At 36.3% G+C, this 24,182-nt stretch overlaps 2 protein-coding genes across 2 annotated transcripts in view; one reads left to right on the top strand and one right to left on the bottom strand.

Moving 5' to 3' along the window:
• LOC107702910 (collagen alpha-1(IV) chain-like) overlaps positions 1-23,566 on the bottom strand; it is a 61,930-nt gene extending 38,364 nt beyond the window's left edge. The window contains exon 1 of the mRNA XM_016505352.1: positions 23,359-23,566. Within this exon, the coding sequence (XP_016360838.1) occupies positions 23,359-23,427 (69 nt within the window). The 5' untranslated portion in view covers positions 23,428-23,566. The remainder of the gene's footprint in view (positions 1-23,358) is intronic.
• An 89-nt stretch (positions 23,567-23,655) lies between these two features.
• col4a2 (collagen, type IV, alpha 2) overlaps positions 23,656-24,182 on the top strand; it is a 113,076-nt gene continuing 112,549 nt past the window's right edge. The window contains exon 1 of the mRNA XM_016505341.1: positions 23,656-23,806. The gene's annotated coding sequence lies outside the window, so the exon portion shown is untranslated. The remainder of the gene's footprint in view (positions 23,807-24,182) is intronic.

Raw genomic sequence — 24,182 nt, 5'->3', positions numbered from 1 at the left:
AATTGTCTTGAATAAAAGGGGTCTTGCAGTCAAAAAGTCTGAGAACCACTGCCTTAAACCCATTGAGATGTCATTACTGTAAAATACCCATCAAAATTCAAAATCTCAATCAAAAATAAAATTATATGATATGTTGTTCAAGCATGACAGATAAAAAGTAATATAACAAAAAGGCTTTTTTTAGTTTGGCAACACATTTGTAAATTCACAATCAGCTTTTCAAGATGAAGTTTGTAATTTTCTAATATTAAAATAATATGTCATCCACATATCATGATTAAACAACACTGACACAGCATTATTATCATTTTCATTACTCAAAAAGAAAAAAAAAAGTTAACTGAAATTAAATAAAATATTTTTCAAAAGTTTAATTTAGTTTACTTCAAGTACTAAAATAACTAATACTGAACAAACTAAAACTAATACATAAAAAATTATAAAACATGACAAAACCACACAACAAAATTACTCATATGAATTACATATGTAAACAGAAATTACGAAAAATAAAATCTAATAAAAAAATTAACAACATTATAACAGTAATAATACTAAAATAACACTGCATTTCCGTCAAACCTGAAGTGGTCAAACCTCTGAGTGGCCCGATGTACAGTAGCAACATGTTTGAACACAGCAAGTAATGTTTTTTTGCAATTCCATTTGGTGCCACTAGAGGCATCATAATTGAAACCCTTGTATGGAATTGTTGATCTGAAGTGGACAAGCGGACAGTTGTAAACACGTAAGGGCACTTTCTTGAAGATTGCCTGATTACTTTGGTGACTTATCGGGTGGGTCATTTAACTAAAGAAAATCAGAGTGTTGTTGTTGTTTATGTTTTCTGAAACAACAACAACTTAAACAAAAGCTTTCCAATTGGTGCCCTGCCAAATGTAACATTCAGTCTCTCTCGCTGCTCATATCTGTAAAGCTTAGGGGTGCTTCCTTCCTTTACAGATAGAAACACACTGAGAGAAACACTGCGATAAACGTGCTAACCCTTCATATGTTCAATAAACTGACATTTGCAATAGGATTTGAGAATGTCCGGTCTTTATTTCTCACACACCATACCAGGGCAGCAAAATCAGGCTTACAGCATGACATTCCTGTCAGCAGCCCTCCGATTACAGTCGCCATATGGAGGCCGTTAAGATAGTGTTACCACATTAAACAGGGCTCTGCTAAAGATGGCATTAGCAAGTCAAAGCTAAGTGCAACATATTAGGTTTAAGATGTAAACTGAGGCTGTGAAACATCCAAACTGCCCATAAAAGTAACAGTCAGAGTTTCTTGTGTGAGAAACTAGGCCATGCTCCTAATATGGAGAAGCAGGACTGAGCTGACCATGAAGCATGTCCGTTATAGGCTGGAATGGTGTTTCATCACCTTTGATTTAAAGAAGAAAAAAACATGGGTGGTTTGTGTGTCAGTCCTTTTCAATTCATATGTGCTGGTTCCAGTTCAGTTTTTGATTGATTCACATTTTTGAAATATTTCAGAAAGGATGGGTGGGACATGTTACATTTACAGGAATTTGGTAGATGCTTTAATCCACTGCATTCGGTATAAGAAAAATATAATATGATTGATTTAAAGATGTTCATTGTGTATATAGAAACAACATTTTCTACATGTTGCAAAATATGCAAATGCATACAAATATTTAAGCAGTTGGAGAGCTTGAGGGAGACTGCATTCATTACATCATTCACAGTGCTTCATGGGAGTGGGTGGGTGCTAAAGAGTTATTTTAGTTCAATTTACTCATTTCTATTCTCTGATTGGTGGACTGCTCCACTTTTATAAACACGATTAATAAAAATAAGTTGCAGACTAACAGCTTCAACAAAAGCATATACCATCGATTAACAACCTCAGCTCGTAGTAAGTCTGTCTGTAAATGTTTAGAAGTTATCATTCAAAATCTATTCCTCTATGGTGAAAATTAAGGGGATTTTTATTTCCGGAACCTGATTATTGCACTCTATTTCAATGTAAGTAATAGTATTAAAAGCTCATATCTACTTTAATGAAGAAAGACTACAAATGTGTTTGTTAAATGTTTTAATAATATATTTAAAATTAGCAATAAAATCGGACAACAATAAATGCTTTCTAAAATGCAATTTATCTACAATCTAGAGTAAACAAACTAACCATGTCTTTTTCAGAAAGGTGATTCACTCCGTTAACTGGAGGCAGAACTACCATTGGAATAGTTTACTGAACTCATGGACAATATATATATATATATATATATATATAGCTCATATAGTATGATATGCAAGAATATGAAGTTCATACTCAATGATAAAAAAAAACATATCAGTTTCAGGTGCCCAAACTATGTAAAAATATGCAATTTTGTGCAGTTGCTGATATTTATATTGTCAAAAGTAAGATGGAATTCTGACAGCCTGTAATGTAAATCAGTGAGAGCATTCTAACATTTTAACAGCCTATACATAAAATGCATATAAATATCATTCGTCACTATATATCTCCCAAAGTTATAAAATGATATGAAATGATTACTGATATGATCAAAGCTCTGTAGTTTGTATTGTGAAGGGCAAAACATACAATGCAACATATGTATTAAAAAAAAAAAAAAATCTCATCTTATTTCCCATGTCATCTTGAAATATTACTAACAACATAAAATTATTCTTAAAAATCAGGAAAGATTTAAAAGCATAAAATCATGTGAACCACAACCTGAAGGGAGACATCTTTACAATTATAATAAAAGGTATTTTACTCGATATAAAAAAATAAACATTCAATAAAACGACAGAAGGCAAAAATAGTGTAAAACAAGTTTTTAAGCAAAGTTTTGATAATGTTGATCATTTAGAGGCCTTAGCAATTTGCCTATTGAACAATGGCGTGCACAGACCTCTGGAGGGTAATAATAAAGTAGGCTTTATAGAGTTAAACAACTTGCATTAAAAATGTCCAGAGGATGCTTCCTACCACTACTTCCACTTTGTTCAATACAGAACCGTAACATCCTATATTAACAGGAAGCATGGCTTTCCTGGCCAGTCCTGATTCATTACAGTAGCATATTTGTCTCAGCACTTGACAAAAGACTCTAATCTCTAAACTAGCATCTAGACTCTAAAGAGCACCGCCAGTGAGGAAAAGGTCTCTCCAGCAAGGAGAATAGAAGGAAATCTGGTGATTCAGCTTTGGGATCATCCCATTTTTGGATGAAATCGCTGCTCCTTATTTGCGGCATTGTTATAATGCTGCTCTCATCTGTGCACATCTGTACCCAGCATTACAGCGGCCCAGTCAGAAAGGACATTTCTCACAGTCACCAACATTAAACACGCACACAGCCATTCAATGCCCCATTGTTTTCACATGTACATATTGACACGCCATAGGCTAAGCATTCCTTCATCAGATGATCCACACGCATTGTCCTACACACGCCTGGAATCTCCCCGAGCAGACTGGAAATGACCTCATCAGTCAACAGTGACAAAATGCCCCATTGTGTGTTTGTGGACATGGTTTATACTGGACTGATGCATAAATCATACTACTGTTTCGTCTTCATAATTCAAATGAAATCACAATGAATTACCATAATAATGGAAAACAGTTGACAGTCACGATCAGACTTATCAGACATGCAACACTATATATATTTGCTCAGATGATTGGCATGATGTGAAGGGTATGATGTGGTTACTACAAATGTGACTACAAAAAAAATGTAACCTTGAACACTAAACATGGTCATTTTTATTTATTTATTTGTAATGTGTGCCGCAAATTAATTCTTGTAACTGCAACTTTATTTATTGCATTGGTGACCTTGTATTGCACAATTGCAACTGTATTTCTCTTTCATTCTCATTTAATTTTCACAGTTTGGACATTTGAACAAAAACTTAAAGATTTAGTTCACCCAAAAATCATGTCGCCCTCATGTCATTTCAAACCTGTAAGACCTTCGTTCATCTTCAGAACACAAATTAAGATATTTGTGATGAAATCTGAGAGCTTTCTGACCCTGCATTGACAGCAACGCAACTAGGTGGTAAGGATATCGTGGTAAGAACCACCGATGTCACATTAACTATGTTAACGATGTCCTTACTACCTTTCTGGGCCTTGAACGTGGTAGTTGCATTCCAGAATTTTCATTTTTGGGTGAACTATCCCTTTAACAGATGGTTAACATTTTACAGCTAGGTTAAAAAGTCAGAACTGCAAGATGTTAACTCAAAAATGCGAGATATAAACTCACAATTATGAGAAAAGGTCTGAATTGTGAGATCTAAATGTGCAATAGCAAGATAAAAAGTCATAATTGTGAACTCACAATTCTCAAAATTATCTTTTTTTATTCGATGATGAAAACTCAATTCCATAGTTAATGCATAACCATTATTTACAGCATAATGGAATGTTAATGATGGTAAATAAATAAAAATACAATTGTTAATTGTTTGTTCATGTTAACTAACAGTGCATTAACTAATGCGAATAGATACAACTTTTGATTTTAAAAATGTATTAGTAAATGTTGAAAATAACATTAAGATTAATGAAGGCTGTAAACGTATTGTTCATTGTTAGCTCATAATTAATGTTAGCCTTTATTTTAATGTGTTACAGATGAATGATCATTTTTGGCATAGACAGAAAAAATAAAAATGATATGCACAGAGTGACAACAGCAAGATTTAAGCTATTCAAATTACAAAAAATTCAGAACGAAGACTAAAGATGTTCATTCATGATATCACTATTCGTGGACGGGCCCTGTCTCATATTTTATGGAGGGGCCCCACAGAATTACCATATGCCACTGCTGTCTGTGTTTTTTGGTTACGTGCATATGCTGCACGTAAGCATGCGCTGTAGTATATGTCGTAATGAAAACAGCAGGGATTCATGGCAACAACAAAAACTTAAAATTTTTAAAACACTCCAGATGTTCTGCAGTAGTTAGCATTTGGCTCACTCATGTTCCTCGGTGCTCGGTGGAATTAAAAACACACTTTAATTGCTTGAGGCCAGGGCTGACAAGAATTGTAATTATATCAGTTCACATTTCTTCACTTCTTTCTGTTTTCATATGACTCCGGTCAGATGAAAGGTTTGAGACAGAGACCGAAGTGACGCGACCCCTAGAGGACGCAGTGTCTCGTTCCCTACTCAGGGAACCATGGTTACATAAGTAACCTGAGACGTTTTCTGCCAGGACTCTTTTGTAGGTCATCCTGAGTGAAGTAAACCATTAGTCTGAAGATTACAGATTAAACCAGCACATCACAACTCTGGTCACACACAGCAGTGCGTGACTCCATATTAACTTATTAAGTTGTTTTAGTATTATTTATACTATTATAGTATGTATTAATATTTTTAATTAGCTTTTTTTTTTGTCATTTTTATTTAGCTTTTTATATATTTCTATTTAGATTACATTTTTAAATTTCATTTTTAGTTTTAGTAGTTTTAGTACTTGAACTTATTTCAATAAACGGGCAATATCTCATTCATTTCTTCATTTGTTTCAGACAAAATTTCAAATTTTCATACATTTTTTTTCATGAAATATTTAGATTTTATTTTATTTCAGCTTTATTTCAATTAATGAAAATATGTTTTAATAGTTTTAGTTAACAATAAGAACACTGACTCATATCTTGCATGCAAATTGTAATGTAGCCAGAAAAGTCAGTCAGAAAAGAGAAAATCAGAGAGAGACAGAGCTCTTAATTCTGAATGCTTAATCAGGACAAGGCCACATCCACTAGCTTTGCCAAAAAGAGGACATAGAAATCTCAATGGACCATGTCATGACTCCATTTGGACACAATCAAAATGCACTAAAAAGTGTCAAGAGCGCAAAGGCTGTCAACAGCTGCAGCCATGTCCAAAAAACAAACAAACAAAAAAATGATAAAAGTGTGTCTCTGAGAGGCGTAGACTGTCTCTCATGACATACTTGCATGTCTGAGTATTTATGTGGGACATAAATCAGCTTGCTTATTAACATAAAATCAGCAACACATTCCATCTCCTAGTCAAGTGCATATTTTGAAGAACACATTCTGGGGAGATTCAGGGGAGGGTTATTTTGAAAAATATGACTTTCAGCCCCACAATATCCTGTTCCAGCCTAGCCAGATTTTCAGCTGTCACCTGACCTCTAAAGGGTAACGTTCAGCCTGGGCCCTATTTATCTGATGTCTACAGGTTAACCTGTCAGTACACTGACTCTTAACCATGTCCTTTACAGCTCTGATGTTGACTTCCTTCAGCGGTTTGGATTTATGTGTTTATAAGACTTCGGCTCTGTACAAAATCTAGTGCACATTTTAAGTGCTCCATATGCAAAGGCTGTTTGCATGTATCTTTTATTTTATTCCAGTCACATAATGAATTGCAACAAGCTCATATAATGTATTATATTATAATATAATATAATATAATATAATATAATATAATATAATATAATATAATATAATATTCATTCTATACCAAAATATATCCATTAAAAATAATTACATTAATTTAAAATCAACTATTTTATGCAATATTTGTGTGTACTACATATTTTTATGCTTATTGGAGAATCATGTCTTTATTATATTAGTAAGAAATAAAGTTCAACTGGATAGTAATGCCAAGGTCATGGGTTTGATTCCCATGGATGCTACAAACACAAAAAAAACTATTAAAATGTGCACCTTAATGGCACTGTAAGTTTTTTTGGGTAAAATATACATGTAATTTCTGCAGAATTATATTTTGCTGCTTCTTGCACGTTTTGTGACGCTTTCAAAGTGAATTGTCCCATGAGTGGCACTAAAGGCCTGTTCAGTTTCAGCCGAAACAGAAGAACATAAATCTGGCAACATTTTATTTACTCCGTTTGTTAAACGCATCATGCCAGTTCAGAAATAAAATGTTGTCAGTGGAGCTAACTGTAATCATAAATTGTGTGAAACAGGAATAAAAGTTGTTGTGGTTTTACTTCCTCTAGTGTTAATTTCAGCTAGAAACTGCAGTGAATGTATCGGTATGTTTTTGGAGTTTTGCAAAAATGTAGAGGCATGTTTTTTCAATAAGCTTGCTGGATATCAGATATTCTTTGTGTCTTTGTGGAACCATTCAGTGAACCACAACTCCCTCTCACAGCCTCCTCAGTCTCATTCTGCTGTGTGGCCAGCGATCTGTGTAGGAGGCCAGCCAGGCCCACAGAAAGGAAGGAACTCCCACACTAATGCTTCATCCGTGGAGGGGTTTCCCTGCCTTAAGAGGATGGATATTGTTATTTCCTTCTGTCTACAAGCTATCAAACAATGACTATTAGCAGTCTGTCGCAAATACAGCTACACACTCATGCACGCAAAGGCAGACAATCAGAATCTGCTTGTTTGAAGTGTTGAGTTTTAACTAAAACCACATGATGCACAATGAGCCAGTTGAATTTGCCAGTGAGATAACTTTCAAGACTTCACTTCCGCACACTGATTGAACTATATTCATGTAAAACTCATGCATAGCCCACATTATTACTTCAGCTACGCAAGATGCAAATAGATACGCCTTTGAGTCTGTTTTCATGCAAAATAGAGACTGATAAAAAGGAGACAGTCCAAAAAAGGATAAAGATATGCATAAAGATTTTACATAGATCCAAATTCCATAATATATTTAGCGTTTGTGTTTGATTTGGATTACAATTTGCAGGAAAATGTGTTTGAACTGGATTGCAAAACTTTTAAAAGTTACTATTATGCTGTTTATTTTAGATGCTTCGATAGAACTCACCCACAGATCTGTAAAGGGCCAGTTAAAGGGACAAATGCAGATTTCCCAAAAAAAGTTCACTCAAAAATGAAAATTCTGTCATTACCTCACCCTCACGTCATTCCACTCCTGTATGAATTTCTAAAAATAAGATGTTAAAAGAAGATAAAATGCAATGTCTGTGTTTTCTTTCCATACAATGGAAGTCAGTGGGCTTCAATGCTGCTTGGTTTCCAACATTCTTTAAAATATCTTTTATGTTTCGCAGAAGAAATAAAGTCATACATGAGGGTGATTAAATGATGAAACTCTTTTTAAAAGTATCTAAAATTATACTTTCCACAAAGGTAGAAGAAAATTAGAGTGAACATTGTTGTGACTATATGCTACTTTGACATGATCAAAGAATACACAATGCTTGTGAACCACCGATCTATGGTACTGTATATACTGTAGGATCATTATCAGAGATCATTATCATCCGCTCAGTATCTATAACTCACAATAGAGCCATAATGTTGCATCTCCTGTCAAGCAGGGTGCGAACTACAGGGGAGCTAGGGGGAGCTCGGCTCCCCTTAATAAGACATGGGCTCCCCTGAAAAAGTGATTTGTGAAATTTTGGGGGGTCTCAAAAAATATTGACAATGTGTTATTTTTACGTGCAATTTCAGTTTTGTGTAATGTGATCATCGTGGATTATTATGTGTAAAATTGCAAAAATATCATTCATTCATGCATGACGGCGATTTAAACCTAATTCACTTCAATAAAGATAACTATACATGCTATTCTTGTCATGAGCATCAAGGTGTGGGGGCGCTGCGGTGCAAATTCCACTCATGTTTAGTACATGTTAACTCAAAGATTCGTGGAAAAAATATAAACGTTGGGCTCTGTGGTCGATTCTGTGTTAAGGTAAGGCATGTTATTCGCAATTATGTGTTGTGGCTGGGTTGTTATAGGTCTGCGATGTCTTAGGCCTAATTGAACGGAGGAAGTATTCTTCTGTAGCCTGACGACGAGTAACTTTAACCGTTGTTCATGTGAACTCAAAAACAGCCTGATGCTTTGTTTCTAGACTATTTGTGGGTGGCTGTTTGTTGTTTCACCTATCAATTCGTGTCGATAAAGTATAATAGGGTAAATCCTGTATAGTGATTTATCCTATATAGTGCTTGCATAAAGCAAGTAGTGCATACACTTGTAGCTGTTATGTATCGTTGTAAGTCATTGTAAGCCCCACGCGCAAGGCTCCCCCAAAGTGCACGGTATAGTTCGAACACTGCTGTCAAGCATCTCATGTTTTGCATAGAGATGTAAGAGCATGCAAGCTACTGCATTAATTGAGTGTTTATGAGAGAGCTTTAGTTAATGTAGGCTCAGATTTGGAGTCATGCCTACGATATTCTGTTTTCACAGCCCTGAACAGTAATTGTTCCTAACAGTGCAAAAACTTTCCAAAACAACTCTATCTCTGACCACAATATCATCTGTTTCATGCTCCAAGTATGAATACCACCCAAAACTCCCTTCTATTAACAGATACTGTGTCTGTCATAAACATCAATGAGATCAACTAGATATGACCTTGTGTTTATAATAAAAACTACATGCATATGATAAAGATAATTCCTGCTAATGCAATAATCTAAGGCATATGGATGTTTGGAGGTGCTCCATTTTTTGCTACGACTCAAAGAGATACTAAACATAATCTAATTTATTGTACAAAATATTTTCCATGCTCTTGTGGGAAAGTGCAAGACTGAGAAAATTCACAGCGAGATCCCATTGGAACAAGAGCACAGGTCAGACTCTAAAAACAGGAATAAATACCTGAAACGTGAGAAGAGAGAAAGGTAGTGGACAGGGAGCACAAAGCTAAGAAAAGACAAGCACTCAGAGGCAGTCCTCTGTGTTTAATCTGGCTATAATAAACCTTGTGAGGCTGCTCAAAATAGAATTGTGGTTCTAAACAGGGGTGAGAAGATTTTGCAGGATGGCTGTTTTCTTCACTGAATAAGAAGGGCATCTAAAGGACAGAGTGGAGGCAGAGAAGAATGACAGTTTTCTGGATTGGAGTAGGGCTGTCAATCAATTCAAATATTTAATTGTTTAAGCTAATGTAAGGTAATCAATTCAAAATTATACATTAAATTCTATAGATTCTACATTCTTTTCTCAAACAACATCAAAACATGCCACAAATACAAACATACAAATGCACACCTGCAATAATTCGATAACAGATAAACTTTTCTCATATTTCATGGAGATAATCTAGCATGAGCAAGGATTAATTAACATTGTAATGAATGATGGTAAAACAATGAAGAAACAAACTCATCTACATCTTGGATGACCTGCATGAGTACATTTTCAGCAAATTTTAATGTTAAATTATAACATAAATTTAAACCAATGCTTTAGTTGTGTTCAAATCTTTTTAAAAAGAAGCATTTAAAACAAATGGGTAACACTTAATTTTAGTGTCCTTATTACACATTGCATGTACTTACTATGGTAATAAAAGTAAATTATGTATTACATGCATCTGCTAAACCAAACCTAACCCTAACCATAACCATATAGGTATATGTTGTTAATGAGTATTACTCAGTTCTTAAATGTATAATTACACTGTAACAAGGACATCTTAAAATAAAGTGTAACCATAATTTGTCCTTGCAGATGATATAATATTAACAAAATTAAAGGCCACTTAAGCACACACTTTCATGGTGATGTTTCTTAACACACTGAAGTAGCCTGTACTTTTAAAAAAGTTTCAATCAGCTCTAAATGTTCTGATCAGTTTCATAAATCACACAGAACAGAATGAAGTAGTTTAAATATCAAACTGAATAAACGCTTGAAGATATTAACTGTGACAGCCTATTGTTTTTAGCCAAGACAGTGGCATGAAAGAAGAGTCTGTGGGCCGTGAGTGGCATTTGTCGTTTCCTTTCGAAATCTCTACACATGATGTCCTGAACAGATCAGGAAGGTCTGGGATGGAACATTGGGTCATTATGTTTTTTGGAAGAGACGCAGTTGCTCTGCTCTATATTTAGGGCCGGATGTCAGACGGGCTTCAGGTTTAATAATTAAAATAACATCTGTGTCTTGTTTCAGTCTGATATTTGTCCAACTGGTTCAAAATTCCAGCTTCTGAGTTTAGAAGGTTGCTTCCACCACATCCTCAACAGTGCAAAACAGAGTGGGTGTCAAAGGTCACCAGAGGTGTATTTCCAGCAGATTAAAAGCTAATTTTAAAGAAAATAACAATAAATAAATAACAATAAAGTAAAATTAAAATAAAGCTACATGGGAGGTCACACAATGTTGTTTCAGTTTGACAAGAGGATTTTTATCAGATTTATAAAAAGTAACAGTTCACTCTTCCACTGGAAGGGTCAGCTCTTATTTTTGCTGCACCAAATCCAACTTGGGAGTTTCAGCCCCCTCATAATAACACACTGAGATTCCAGAGTTTGGCTGATTTGGCTTATGCTCACTAGGTTTAGTGATTTAAACAAAGTGTGTCAGTTACATGACATTCATTATTATATTATTATTCAAAATAAATATTAAATCTATTCAAAATACATAAAACAAAAATAGTTCATCATGTGTCTTGAATACACTTTGTCTATGATAAGCATGTTTTTAAATTTCATTTGGATATTTTTGTGCGTGCAAAGAAAACAAAATCCTCATATGTCACAGGCTGTCCAGTATAAACTGAGAGACTGACAGGAACCAGCGGAGACAGGGCTGAGGAACTGGCTGGTTTTAGCAGAGGATGCGGGAGAGGGAGGCTGGGAGGGAACACAGGAGAACAGGAGCTGGGTGGAACCAGCGGAGATTCAGGAGAATTGGGTATTACCTCCCCAAACCAGTCTATTAAATCCACATCAAAAATGTCTTTAATTTCCTCATAATAATTTCCAGAGGCCAGCTGCAGCTCACTCTCAGCGGTGGGAGTGTGGGCGGGGTCACAATTAATTCCCTCAATCTCCACGAGGACTACCACAGTGATGCTGGCTCACACACTTGGTCAGACATGTCTTGAGTCTCTGGCACAATGATCCACTCGGTCGCTCGTGCTTGCGATGGCTCGTCGATCGCAGCAGGCTCTGACTCTCAGTCTGCATTGGGCTCGGGCAAACGCTCCGTACAGGGAAATGGTGACGGCTGGCTAAGTTCTGGATCGGGAGAGGGGCTGGAGATTTCATCAGCTGGGCAGACGGAGAAATATAATCCATTTTTCTCCAGGACCCACACCACAAATGCGACGAAACCCTCTCGAGGACTATCCACGGGCAGGCTTGCAAGGAACCGCTCGCTGAGGTGGACTTTGTAAAAAAACACAAAGCGAGTGGTCCGGGAAGGTGGTGAGATTAGGCAGAGAGATAAAGTCTCTCGTGTGGTCCTCAAGGGAGCAATCTCCCTGCTCCAGGCAGAGGAGCTGGACGGCTGGCAGATCCATACGGGAGGAGGGAAAACATAAATAAAACAAAACAAAGAGAAAATGCCATAATAATCTACTCAATTTGAGGATCTGCTATTCTGTCACAGGCTGTCCAATATAAAGCGCACGACGAAGGAGTAGAGTCCAAGAAAGTAATTTTAATAAATCCACAGGGAGAAAAGCAAAACACATAGGCACAAAAAAATAGCAGATAAGGAACTGAGGAAAACACAGGGCTTATATACACAGGGAACAAAATCAAGATGAAAACAACTAAGGGAACAAACTAGGGAACAAATGCAGGGGAACAGAGATACAGAGAAAACTAAACCAAAATGGAACAGAACATAAACATGACGCATTATAATAATTACATTTTTGAAAAAAAAATGTAAAGTAGATAGGAAATTTGCTTGAATAAATAAACAAATAAACAAACAAACAAAATAAGTAGGCCTAGTAAACTCCTGCATTCCATAATGAACAACAGCATTTTATGGCCTCAAAACACGTTTACCATAATGTTTAATGTTTGCATCACATAACGAGCTCCATTGCACTTGCAATACAGAGCGATTGGGTTACAAATTTTCTAGCACCACTCACCAAGCATTTAATTTCCGAACTGTAATAAAACACTGCCCGATTCACATCCATCTGTTTCAGTTAAAACTGAATGCCTTTTTAACAGCACTGACTCAGCGACGTAAAATATAATTTTGGAGAAATGTAGCCACATGCTTTTCCAATAAGCCTGGGTTGGACTTGGGATTGACTCTTTTGACTTTGGCCAGTAAGAAGAATGATCAAACACAACTCACATTTTGTAAAAATCTAGTTCATCTAGTGTTCATGAGAAAATGATAGCATTTTAGTGGAATGTTAATACAAACTCACCACGTGGATCATGTGTTCAAGTTATACGTGTTAATCCATCAACACTGTAAACAAACTCTCCATGCACCAAAACAAGGGGTGGAGTGAGCAATTATAGCAATCAAGACCAGATCCAACAGGGAAAGTATAGACCCAGTGAGAGAAGAAATTACTCGTGCCCTCGTGTTTATCATTTTGTACCATCCATGTTTATTTGTTGCTCTCACTTCCTTGAATCATGCTGGCGTACCGGGCACTGTGCATTGTCAGCAGTGATTTTTGTGCAGATATAGGGAGATAATTGTCACAACAATTAAAATCTCATCTGAAATCCCACACACAGGCACATGACAATGTACAAAAGAATTGCTTAAGACCCAGAAAAAGACACCCACAGGTCCTGGGTTCATAGGCATGCAGTATGGACCTCCATGCGAAACGTGCATGATCTCGCCCCTACTGGTCCATTGAACAATAGAGGGATCAAACAGCATTTGAAACACTGCATTCAGAGCTCTGGACAGAGAAGCTGTCACTGACAATAGTTATCTGTTCTCCAAAAAATAGCACAAAAGCCTGTGGGGCCTACTTATAAATGCTCTCCGGATAAAACGAGAGGCAAGGTTAGAGATTGTTCAGAAACTTCTGTCTGATTCTTGGAATCACATGAATTTGGAATTACTGAAGTCATAAACTGTTTTGTATCTGTCTTTGGTGGTTCTTCCTGCCTGCAGCTTGTTCATCTGATCTTTAACAGTGATGACAACATGACATTCTTCCTAATAAAGTCCACAGACGCCTACTTGTGTGATGCTCTCTGCAAACACCCCTGACCAGAGCTAGCATGAATTTTGGGCAAACGTGGTTCACGTGGTACTGTGAAAGGCCAAAATAGCATGCTGGCATCTAAATCATGTTCTCCAACAACAATCTGTGCTTATGTACAGTATACCTACGAGAAAGTGCATGTTTTATGTTGCGGCAAACCTGATGAAGCTAGTGCAACCAATTAACCTAAATATCCGCCAATCATAGCTTATCTGACAGTAGGTAACTGTAAACCTTTTTAATCAAAGAAATTAGTGTTTTTAATCATTTGCGTGGATGTGTTTTAATTAAAAATTATGTCTAAATATCTGAGGCCAATAGTGAAATGCAGTTTCATGTGAAAATCACTGCAGTTTCCTGCTGAAATGAACACTAGTGGAAGTAAAGCACCAACAACTTGTTACTTTTTACCACTGCTCATGTTCTTTCACCGAGCCTGGGTTGGAAAATGCTTCTGTTTTGCCTCTTTTTTTTTGGTAATTTAATACACTTTTCATTATAAATTATATTCACATCATGGAAATTTGAGTGAAAAGTTTAATTGAAAGCTTTAACATTTTTTCCCGCCAGATTTTGATAAGTTATATAAATAAGTTTAATAAACAAATCCAGATTTTTTTTTTCTTTTAATGTGGTCTCAGACTTTTAGACCTTATTTTACATGAAATAAAGTTCTTAAAGGCAACGTTTTCCTTTTAGGAGAACGATTCCGTTAAATCTGACCTGATTTCAGTTAGGGTCTGGTCAGACAGCTGCATTGTGACTTTCAAGGGTCTTAGGAGGGGAAGAGGAAATGCATAAAATGACCAGACAATCTGTTAGAGGGTCTGGACATATGCTGAAAAGGCCTAATATGACTCCAATGTTGATCCTTAATGACAAATATAACAAGCTGTTCACTCCCACTATCTTTTTCTATGATTTATGACCTGGAGTGAAGATGGTCCTGACCAGTCCAAACTTTTTACTGAATGTTTTGAGATCCACAAAGACAGCTGCATAAACAAACCACCCAGAACAACACAAACTCCCACCAATTCTGATGATTTGTTACATAGTGAGAAACAGAAGGCCCAATCTTTCAAAAAGAGAGGCCACCAAGTCAGACAGAAGTAAACTAAACTTCTATTAGAACACTTGAGACAAAATAAGAACTACCTGGCATTTGCATTTCAAGGCTCAGGGCTCATTCATGACTTTCTCTTGAAGGTTTTTATGGTAGAAATTGGTAGCTTTGGTAGTGCAACATTACAGCTTATTAAACTAAAATATAGATTTATATATATTATAGTTATAAATATACTATATATTATATAGTATATATTATAACTATATATTATAGTTATATTTTGATTTTCTTGATTGATTGATTGATTGATTGATTGATTGAAAACAACTGCCCTACAGCTTTTGTGTAGGTCTGGTCACATCTTATTGTGCATTGACCACTAAGTGCATCTAGACAGTCAGATCTTTTGCCACTTTTTTTATATAACAAATTAATAATAATGCATGATGTCCTGTTTATAATACTATTAACACAGGCATCTTCTCTGAGTCATCCTCCATTCCTCTTTGATTGACAGGGCAGATGGCTCTCTCATGCATTATGGGCCAGGAAGGCTGGCTGAGTCCCAATTACCAAGACCAAATGATCCGCTATGGGTATTGCCCAGGCTCCAGCCCACATTCCTGCAGAGAAATCCTGGGATCTGGGACTGCCTATGTGAGATGACTGTTCCCGCCTGTCCCAGTATGAGGCAATCAATACCTCAGACAGTGTGAAATAGACAGGATTTACTACAGCAAAAGAGAAACCAATGCAGTCTTGAGGGCACACAGATTCAGTGAAAAATTTCAAAGCTCACAGGGTACATTCCAATCGCCTGGTAGTGCCATGTGAAGCAGGCTTCACAGAGTATTTATCCATCTTGGGAGTGGCTCCTAGATAGTTGCGTATGAATATAAATCAATGCCATGGTTATAACCACTTCACACATTTTCTGGGAATTGAACCCATGACCTTGGCATTGCTAGTGCAATACTTAACTATTTGAGCTAAAGAAAAACTGTTTCTCTTGTCTTTTTCTCACCATGGACTGGAAGCAAAGCTAATAAGTATTAAAGAACTACAGCACTGCTTCCATTACACCATAGCAAATCTGTATATGCCTTCCTCTCTGTGCAGTATTAATACACCATTGAGATAATCTTATACTGTAAGAGAATACTTGATGTAATGACGAAACGTGTTGCACTCTGTGGCCAGCAGATCAATAGGTTAAGGGCAAAAGGGCGGTGTTTCCCCAGACCACCCAGAAAATAATACCCTTACAGCCCATTAAACTGCATTTTACAAGCTGTGTGTGTACGGTCAGATTGTTGAACTGCACGTTAAAGAGTATAACATTTCACTTTATACTTCACTGCCATAAAATCATGGTCAGCTGTAATAAAATGTACTTTCCTTCAAACAGCACATTACTGAGATGATTTTGTACTCAACTATTCCAAAACAATGATGGCCATAATCACAAACTGGTTTCACCTGACCACCTCTGTGGTTTCCCCATTTGCCTCTTTCAATCTAGTTAAGCAGGGTTCATGAAATGGAAGGGCAAGGCCTTCATCAGATGAAGGTTGTCCCAGGCCCTATCACTAAGGACTCGAGCTAAGCGGGGCCTGTGTCCCAGGCCCTGTGAACTTAAGCAATGGTCTTCTGAAAGGGTTAGGGTTCTTCACTTTAGCTGGCACTTACTCAAAGGGTAACAATATTTGAAAGGATGCATATAATATAAGAATCAATTAGTCTGAATTGTGTTTGTAATTTGAGGGCCATTTCTAAATTGTCAGTGAACTGAGTTTAAGATACAAATGATCGTTTCCCTGCAAACTGGGATGTTTTTAGAATATCTGATGTTTGTGGTTTCAGTTTAAGAACATTTTAAGAGTTTTTTATTAATGAAACAGCTACGCCAAGCGCCATAATTGGAAAGTTTAATAAAGGTCATGGAAATTGTTCCCACAAGACTTGTGGGAACTTTGGAAACAGAAAATTATATCTTTTGTAAAGTTCTCACAACTTTTGACCAAATAATTTCCATGATTTTACTATTTCTAATAATAACTAATTCATGGACACAATATCTATTTTTTTTTCTTCACCAATTTCTGGAGAAACCAAATTTCCAATATATAATACATATAGAACATATACATTTCCACAATTTTTATTTAAGATTTTAATTTACAAGACTTGTCCAGGGCCGGGTTTCCCGATAACGATTGATCTTAGAGCTTAGGAGCATTTTCTATGAGTCATTTTACGATAGTTCGTTATTGTTTCACGTGCGTTTCCCAAAAATGCACTTAACACAATCGCACTTAGCCGTGTTTTAAGTGCTACTTAGGAGTCGCTATCCGTTTGTCAAGTGCTGAAATGTCACCTTATAGAATGGCTCGTAATTGTAGTACACGCTCGTTTATTGAAATGTTAACCTAATGCTGCGTTCCAGACAACTCGGATAAAATAACTATAATACACTATTATTATAAAAAAAATATTATTATATTATATTATATTTTACATAATAATAATAATATATATAGATAGATAGATAGATAGATAGATATTATAGTACTACAGTATATAATATAGAAACATTATTTCCGGGTCCAATACATTGCTGGTTTTCGTGCAAGTCAGCAAGTCATTGACAGATAAAATCTGCACTTAGGGCTTTACGATTACTCCAGAGCACTCGTAGATCTACGATGATTTTCAAGTGCTACTTAAGTTACGATGCTTTTGGGAAACAGACTGTAATATTAAGATCAGTCATACAATCGTTTTTACGAACGTCTTAGGCTTACAAAGCTTTTGGGAAACGCAGCCCTGGCTTGTAAATTACATTTAAAAAATCCATGACTTGGAAGCCTTGACTTTAGGCACAATTCTACAATCACTTCAAACTTTTTGTTGACAGTCCAGCCAACAATTTGCAGAGAATTACGTGTATATCAAATACTGAGTACCCTATTAAAAAGTGTTTATTGGGGCTGCTTGGCTGGCAAAGCGAGCACATGTAAGTGCTTTATGAGACTATGGGTTATTTTCTACAGAGATGAAAACAAATAAAACTCAGAAATGTTGAGGGTAAGGGGAAAGGAACAGGGATTCAACAAGATAAACAGTTGCAACTGTTGCTTCCTCTGCACTGGCATTCCATCCACCCTCTCTCGGGAGATGCTGGAACAGTCCAATCTGGTGTAGGCGGAGCAGTGTGTAAGCCTAGTGATGTCCGACATGTTTTTCCCTCCAATTGGACCTCTTCCATCCTCCTTCTCCCCACTCACTCTCTCTCACACCCATCACTACATGTGCAGTTTCCAAGAATTAGACGGACAACCCACACACGAAACTTTCACGGTCAGACTCAAGGAGCAGGGCAGGCTTGAGAGATATGCACTGCACATGAGTCACTTGAGGAATTTCTTTCACTATCAGAGGGTGTGATAACACTGATTACAGAACACAAATGTTGGTGTATTAACTTCATAAAGTACATAAGGATAGTGTATGTATTCAAAGACATCAAAATTTGAGTTTTATGGCTCTTAAGACCCGGATATACTTCATTGTCTGTGTTCTGCCCTGTATAGCACACAGTTGAGCATGTAAGCCTTTCAAAGTACAGTTCAGTTGACCGTGAGCACACGGATGTATGCATCCGACACATGTGCACAACTTAGTGGACCTTTGTTTTTGAATGCTACATGAACACAAAAGTTGGGCTACATGCAGACGGCGTGCATGGAACTCAGCAAACTGTGCTGCTGACGAAAATGAAATGCCATATGGACTGTCCATGAGCCGGAGCATAACACAGGCAAGAAAAGTATACTTTGGGTATTAGTCCATGTCTGTTATCTCTCGCAGCATCTACGTATATGCTAATGAACTCCTAGTTGACAAAAGTCATATCTACTAGATACACATAAAATTTAAAGTCTTTCTCTTCTGTGAAAATTTACAAAAATATTGATTATTTGTCCTGCACTATACAGATTTTTGTCCAATCAAAATGATCAGGCCTGATTGCAGAGGTGTATACAAAAAGAATATATTTTAAAAGAATATACTTCAGTGCTAAGTAAATATAATGTTTTCGGACACTTAATTGTATGTTATTTGACTGTATTATAGATTAATTTTTAAATATTAAATTAGCTGAACTTAAGTGCTTTTTGACCAACTTAAGTAGGACTTAAGTATATATTTATATGTAATTTCTAATTACTTCTATTGTCTTTGAAATATGATTAAAGTGTACTGCCAAATGTACTGCCAAGCATTTTCACATTTGTAATAAAAATAATAATTACAAATGCACATTCAGTACAAAAGTGCACGTCTTTTTCACAATAGATAGATGGATATCAGTTTTGCATTGCAAATGTAAGTTATGCATTTATGTCAAGTGTAAATGTAATGTGCATTATTGGATCCAATTCAATAACAATGTCACTGATCAAGAGCGATGCAAAGAAATGTAAATAGGACATCTGATTCATCTTTCGGGGGTGTATTGGGTGCACACTGTGGTTTTGGCTTATGGCTGTGATTTTGGTTGTGGAGTTTGCACAACTTAGGTTTACTGAGTTCACCTTCATTTATGTACTTTGCACTGTAAAATCTAATTAGTTGGACTTACTTAAAAAAAGCATGCAAACCGATTGCCTTGAAAAAACTAAGTAAAGTGAAATAGGAATAGTATGTTGTACTGACAAATGCTTAGTTAGTATAGTTTACTTACACGAGAGTTCTAGTAACTAAAAAAGAACTGTAGGGGGTACTTGATCCTTTCATTTAGGTTTACTCGTGACTTAGTATAGCTACTCACTGACTCCCAGAGTGCATTGCGGCATGAATAAATTATGCAGTTGCTTTGTTTTACAGTTGTTAATTTTATTTGCCAATTTTATTTGCTGTCTTGTGTCAGTAGTAGCACAACAAAAAGAGCAAATAAAATGGTTATTGTTACAATTAATGAAAATAAATGAAATTGAATTGTTACCATTGTTGTGATTCATGTGCTGAATGTTTAAGTCTGTGTGACTTCAGCATTTTACCATACACTATTTAAGGATTATATAAACCCAATTAAGATCATCTCAAAGTATTTATGAATAATTAAATTTGAAAAAGTTCATCAATAATCACACACACAATAAATTCACTAATGCTTTAATTAGAAGATAGATCACCTTCTAAAAGCAATCTATTTATTACTTTTCTTCCCTTGAAAACTTCATGATGCATTGCTACATTAACAAGAAGAAAATTATAGTTACATGAACCAAGTTCCAAGTGCCCAACCAAAGGGAACGCTAATCTCTGTAATTAATAAAACCTAGTAAGTATAACAACTAAGTAAAGATTACTAATTAAATCTAAGTAAGGTAAACTATTGGATTTTACAGTGTGCCTGTTTCTGCACTGCATTCAAGTGGAGAATCTAATCTGTGCTAGCATCCTAATGAAGTGAGTTAACTACAGGAAGTGTGCTAGGGGCAGTCCCACTAATCTGATATGAACTGGAGACACATGAGACCATGCTAACTTTATGAGAGTCAAAATTGAAAACAAGCTTGGAAAAACATAGTATTCAATGGAAACTTATCCGGATCACTGGCCTTCCATTAATGTACAAATATAGATGAGGAAGAAGGTTTTCTGAATAAATAAACTGGGGATGTAGGCTATTTCTGTGCCACTGAATAGACAGACGTGCATAGATAATATAAACAAATATTTGTTTGCTAGGAATATCATTCATCCCTTCTATTTGCAAGAAACTGTTGCAAATGTGACATTCCAATCTTTAGTCGTCATAAACTTCTTTTTAACAAATATTTCGAGATCTCTCAAGAGAGAAAACAAACACATGATTTATGCTGGACCACACTATACAACTAATGCTGCGAAGATTTAGAGAGGATTTTGCGGATTTTCATGTAAAGCGCTTTGAGTACCCAGAAAAGCGCTATATAAATGTAACTAATTATTATTATTTGCAATACGTTCTTTTCAATCCATTTCACCTAATAGTCTATGCCAATTTACTGTGTTCAAGATGTCTTTCCTTTCCTTTACAGGATTGTCATGACTTTTCCAGTTGTTTGTAATTATAAAGGTTTATATATATATATAGAGAGAGAGAGATAGAGAGAGAGAGAGAGAGAGAGAGAGAGAGAGAGAGAGAGAGAGAAATAGATAGATAGATAGATAGATAGATAGATAGATAGATAGATAGATAGATAGATAGATAGATAGATTGCACTCAGCAATTAAACACATTTTAAGAAAAAATACTAATTTTTATATACTTCCAGATGTGTTCAATGAGCATGGAAACCTAGTCTCCAAAACAAGCCAACAACAACAAATGGTTACACCTTTTGGTGTTTGCCTCACACAATTCAGAGCAAAATCATGATTGTTCTCAGGGTTATTGTTGTTGTAGTTGTTTAAACAGTGTTCACAAGCCTGACTTTTACACCACTCACAAATGGCATCAATTACAATCTACGGCTGAGGTGACAGAGAGAGGAGGCTGCGGGTGGCATGTGATTGGTGTTGCACCAAGAAGTGCTGAGATATTACAGCGTCAGTTTCAATTCATGCCAGAGAACAATCTGGAGTATATAGCTTATCCAGTATACTGTAGCTATGTGACATACCAGTTTAAATCAAACTAGTTTGGATTGCTTGTAGTAATGTGATAATCTATCAACAAATTTCACTGGAATACAGTTGGAAGGCATGTTGTGGTATTTTGGGGCATTTTTGCCTGTACTTTGAAATCAGTAAACAGTTATTCTTCATACAGATATACTCCTGCGAATATCTGCATCAGTGGTAGCTTATTCAACAGATGTGACATGCATTCAGAAATTACACAGAATCACCAGATGTAACGACTTTGTGAATTCATCATTGTCACAATAAATCATCCTGCTAGGTCTTATCACCCAGACACCTGTCACTTCCCGAATCCTCGCTCTGCACGTGCTTCACACTGGAGCCCCGTCCACGGCCACTCCCCCAATAAAAACACATGTCCAGTATAGCTCTCTCAGATTAATGCATTTATATCCTAATGCAACTACATGCAGGAGAAAACTTCTGCTTGGGTAAAAAAATGGATCTCATTCATACGTTATACTGATTTCATAGATGAGTGGTAAAATGCCTCTAACAAATAGAACACAAAGTCCAGATGATTAGAATAAGTTTACAGAAGTTTGTGTTAAGCATAGCAGTGTGCACACAAGCGTACAACACACCGAAAGAAGAAGCCAAGTTTGTCTGCTGTTTCCCACAGTCTAGCCAAATAAAAAGTTAGATTCAGACAAACATGGTTTCCAAAAACAGTCTCACCGTGACAGTACTGAGGTGAGACAGGGTGACACATTCTGCTTGTATTTCATAGTACAACAGTGAAATACTATAAAAATGTCTCGTTTCAGGTCAAGTGTCACAAATAGATCAAATGCAGGTGTTACTGGTGTACCATTAATGTCTTATTAAATATGTATTTCATTCTATTGTGTTCTACTGCACAATGCATTTTTTTTTTTCACAATGCATTTAATTTAATTACATTTTTAATAACATTACTGGAACCCTATTTTGTTTCATTTTATTGTTTTGTATTTTTCCCCCAGTCTCTGGTTTTATTTGTTTTGCCATTATTTTATCTCAAACAGTCATTCCAATAAAGTACTTTGACATTGAACTGAGAGGGTGGGGTATGGGCAACACAACCCTCAGACGAGGCCAAGAGGAGTGGCAACTATAAACTGCAGAGAAAAGCCAAAGCACAGATTTACTTCATGACAATACATCAAGATACTAAGGCATCATATAAGATCTAAGGAAACAATCTCGTCAAATTCGAATCTGTATCAAATTGCTGAACTAATAAGTCTACCGAACCACCAAAAGTGCATGAATCTACTAAACTGTCAAAACAATCTATAAATTGTATTAATATAGGCTACATAATGCCTTTGACAATTATGTAGAGACCAGCGTCCATTATTTTAGTTACAGCATAAATCGTAGGCTATTCATATCTTTCGGTTTGCTTCTGTAATTTGCATTTTGGTTTGTTGTTTGCTATTTCAAATCGTTAGATACACTTAAGTTATATCCCAGCCTTTAACTTCGTCTCGAAATATTCTCACGTGAAATCTAAAGTGGAACCTGAGAGCAAGCGACACTAGCGTATAACGGTACTCCTTATGTCCAAACCGACGACATTCTTAATAAAACGCATATAACCTAACATTACTTAGTTTTTAGTTGGACTTACCTTAGCTGTACCCTTGTCTATGCTCAAAGAGACCGTGAGAAGAAAAACGGTGAAGCATGGAAGCCGCATCTTCACGCTATGAATAATGTCCAAAAGGACACGCTGCTGACGGATTCTTCTCCGTTTCAAGCTATTTTTGCCTGTCTTCTTCCAGAGCTTGAACTATACGTTTGTCTGCATCTTTGCTCTACACGTTATGTGGCTGTTGTTGAAAGTACTGTCTGGTAGAAGAGCCCACCACACCCACTGTCAGGACCACGACCACCCATCAATACGCACCGACACAACCCTGTTTAGAACAACTATCACTCGCGTTTCAGCATTGTTAGGGGAATTTTAAGTGTTGGAGATAAGTAATTCTCTTACAAACGCTTTGGCAAGGTGGATTTTAGGTGAGACAACCAACTTTCCCAAAGCGCGTTTGAGACTGGAGCGTGCGCGATCCGAGGTAAACTTCTGCCGTTACTTCACCTTCAATAATGGACAAGAGGTAGTTTAAGATGAAAAAATATGAAGTTTAAATGTGTGCTTTTGTGACTAAACACTTTTAAATAATAACAAAACAGACTGTTTGATACGGTGACGCATTGATGCCACACACATTTTTTTCACCACTCAGTTATGTCGTTTTAACGACATCTTTTCTCGTTATAACGACATCTTTTCTCGTAATAACGAGATGTTTTCTTGTTAAAACGACATCTTTTCTCGTAATAACGAGGTTTTCTCGTTAAAACGACATATTTTCTCGTAATAACGACATCTTTTCTCGTAATAACGAGATGTTTTCTTGTTAAAACGACATCTTTTCTCGTAATAACGAG

This window comes from Sinocyclocheilus anshuiensis, unplaced genomic scaffold, assembly GCF_001515605.1.
Source record: "Sinocyclocheilus anshuiensis isolate Anshui unplaced genomic scaffold, SAMN03320099.WGS_v1.1 scaffold1094, whole genome shotgun sequence".
Lineage (NCBI taxonomy): Eukaryota > Metazoa > Chordata > Actinopteri > Cypriniformes > Cyprinidae > Sinocyclocheilus > Sinocyclocheilus anshuiensis.
The sequence above is the reverse complement of the archived record's forward strand: the minus strand, read 5'-3'. Positions and strand labels throughout refer to the sequence as shown.